This window comes from Frankliniella occidentalis, unplaced genomic scaffold (assembly GCF_000697945.3).
Source record: "Frankliniella occidentalis isolate FOCC.00 unplaced genomic scaffold, Focc_3.1 Scaffold70, whole genome shotgun sequence".
Lineage (NCBI taxonomy): Eukaryota > Metazoa > Arthropoda > Insecta > Thysanoptera > Thripidae > Frankliniella > Frankliniella occidentalis.
The window spans coordinates 637,103-639,474 of record NW_026267200.1 but is presented as its reverse complement, the minus strand read 5'-3'; the positions used below and the strand labels follow the sequence as shown (position 1 = coordinate 639,474).

The window sequence follows — 2,372 nt, the reverse complement described above, 5'->3', positions numbered from 1 at the left end:
CTTGCTGTTACAATTTCAATCAATAGGTTATTTCAGAGCTGAAGGTGAAGAAGTAAAATGGAAGAACAAAACGCGCACTGCGCATGAGCAGACGCAGAGTGGGGGAAGCAGGGGATACAGTGGGTGTGTGTGCTCATGCGCAGTGCGCGTTTTGTTCTTCCATTTTACTTCTTCACCTCCAGCTCTGATATACCCTATTGTTACATTGTCACACATACAAACAACTAGTAGACAAAATCAGCATATGGAAGGAAAAAAGGATACATGCACGTAGAGTACAAATAGAAAATACAAAATAGATACATACATGCTCACTCTAATTTCTTCTCGACGAGAAGGAGGCGTGTCTGTCAACCGTCAGCAGGGCTCGGTGACCTATAGGGTACACCGGGGCTCGACTAGACCGGAAGGAGAACAAAAATCGTCGGGCCGGTCGGGCGCGGGGAGGAGCGGGGTACTGTCCCTGTTTTGTTGGCCAAGTTCTTGGTTCAAGGATAAAGATCTTAGCAGATGGTTTCTGTTAATATCACTGTATGGTCACTCAGTTGTGTATAATAGTTGTGACCTCCACACTCCCTGTCTGGCTGACTACTCTCCGGCGACTCACGAGCCGAGCCTCGAGTCGGGCCGTTCCCGGGGCCGCGGGCGCTCCGCGAGACGATCGCTGGAGGGCGCATCCGGTCACCTCTGTCCTGGTCGCTCTACGCGCGAATATTTAAAAAGCTCTCTATCCCCCTATAACACCCCCACCCTGCCCCGCTCCTCCCAACGCCCGACGATTTTTGTTCTCCTCCTTCCGGTCTAGACGATCCCCGGAGTACCCTAGTACTTACCTGTTATTTTAGCATTTAAAGCTTACAACTTTTACTGTGTGACGCATCCCATCCCATGGCTCCTTAACTTATTGGCTGAGCGACTAGCGAAGCCCATTACTCCACTGACCAAAAAAGTCTCATTCCGTTTGTTTGTGTTTGTTTTTCTGTTTTAATGTCCGCACGATAAATCGAGAATAAATTGAGATAGCGATCTGGGAATTTTAGGGTGGTTTTGTATCAGAGAAAGACAAAGCGAGCTCGAAGATGAGCAATCTACCTCAAAAATTGACTTTAACAAAATCAAAAACCACAGGTCGCAAGATGCATATTTTTTTCAAATATTTTCCTATGGGTTCCTGAGGGGTAACGCGTCAGAGTAGAACCCTTTAGACGAAAATTTCGTCCGTTTGGGTGCTAGGAGGCATTTCTTGCCGGAATTAATATGAAAAAAATGACCAAATGTTTTGTTAAATCGTTAAAAAGGCCTTTCATTGAAAACTTTTACAGGAAATAATACTAAAACCACACAGTTGACGTCGAACCACACCCTCCTTTTGGGCTCAAGGGTCCCTAGATTATCTAGTATAATTAAAACGGCGATTTTTACGTAACAACATGTCAAAATGAAAAGTTTCAATGAATACTTTTCTCGAACATCAGAAGCTGCATGTCCCTAATTTTGGAGTAATAAGTCTGCGTCGAATTGGGGCCTGGAAGATCCCTTTTCCGTATACACTCCTAATAACTCGTCTCGGGTGTCAGCGCCGCAGGCCTAGCTACATGTGCGCCACGCGCATCGCAGCGTAACACTGTTTCGTGAGATATCGCGAAGCCTGTTACGCGAGGCGTGGTCTGGCGTACATACAGCTAGTTACTTAAATGTCTCTAACGTTATTTTAGGAGTAAAAGTTAAAATTTGTAACTCTTACGGTAGTCCTTTGGAAATAAGTGAGTTATTCGACCTATTCAACTTTTTTCCACAGTTTGTACGATGAATAATATCCGACATGTTTCAAAATCGATAGCTTAATTTTTTAGTTTTACATGTGTTTTGTTACGTTTAGGAACTTACATTCGTTCGTGTTATGATAAGTTACGGAGCCCTGAAAGTGTATGGATCACAATTTGGCCATTCTTGCATTGATTAAACCCAATTGAAAGCTCACCTTTGACAACGTCGCCCGATTTGAGAGGGCCAGTTGGTAGGTCCGCAAATGCACAGCAGTAAGTCTCTCTCATTGGCTGCATCACTTTGATGAGGCCAATGTCAGACTCGTCGTGCACCACTGTAAGTTCTGGGTGGGATGTGTAGTAGCCCTGAAGATTTGGATCGCCACCCTGAATTGTCACTTCATGGTAGGCTGGCAGATTGTCGAAAGCCTAAAATGTAAAACATGAATCTTATTAACTACCAGCTTCGCCACGTCGAGGCTCGGTCCCGCCTCGGCCAGGCACGCGCCGACGCCAAGCGCAGCGCCGGGGCAACGCCTTAGGAGATAAGTTAGCATCTCAAGTTTTAGAACTTGAAGGTAATATCACAACCTTGAAAGAGTCTCT

General features: G+C 45.4%; 1 protein-coding gene across 1 annotated transcript in view; it reads right to left on the bottom strand.

Annotated features, from left to right (window-relative positions):
• Positions 1-2,372, bottom strand: part of LOC113210247 (uncharacterized) — a 13,569-nt gene that overhangs the window by 862 nt on the left and 10,335 nt on the right. Inside the window, exon 3 of the mRNA XM_052268491.1 lies at positions 1,982-2,195. Within this exon, the coding sequence (XP_052124451.1) occupies positions 1,982-2,195 (214 nt within the window). The remainder of the gene's footprint in view (positions 1-1,981; positions 2,196-2,372) is intronic.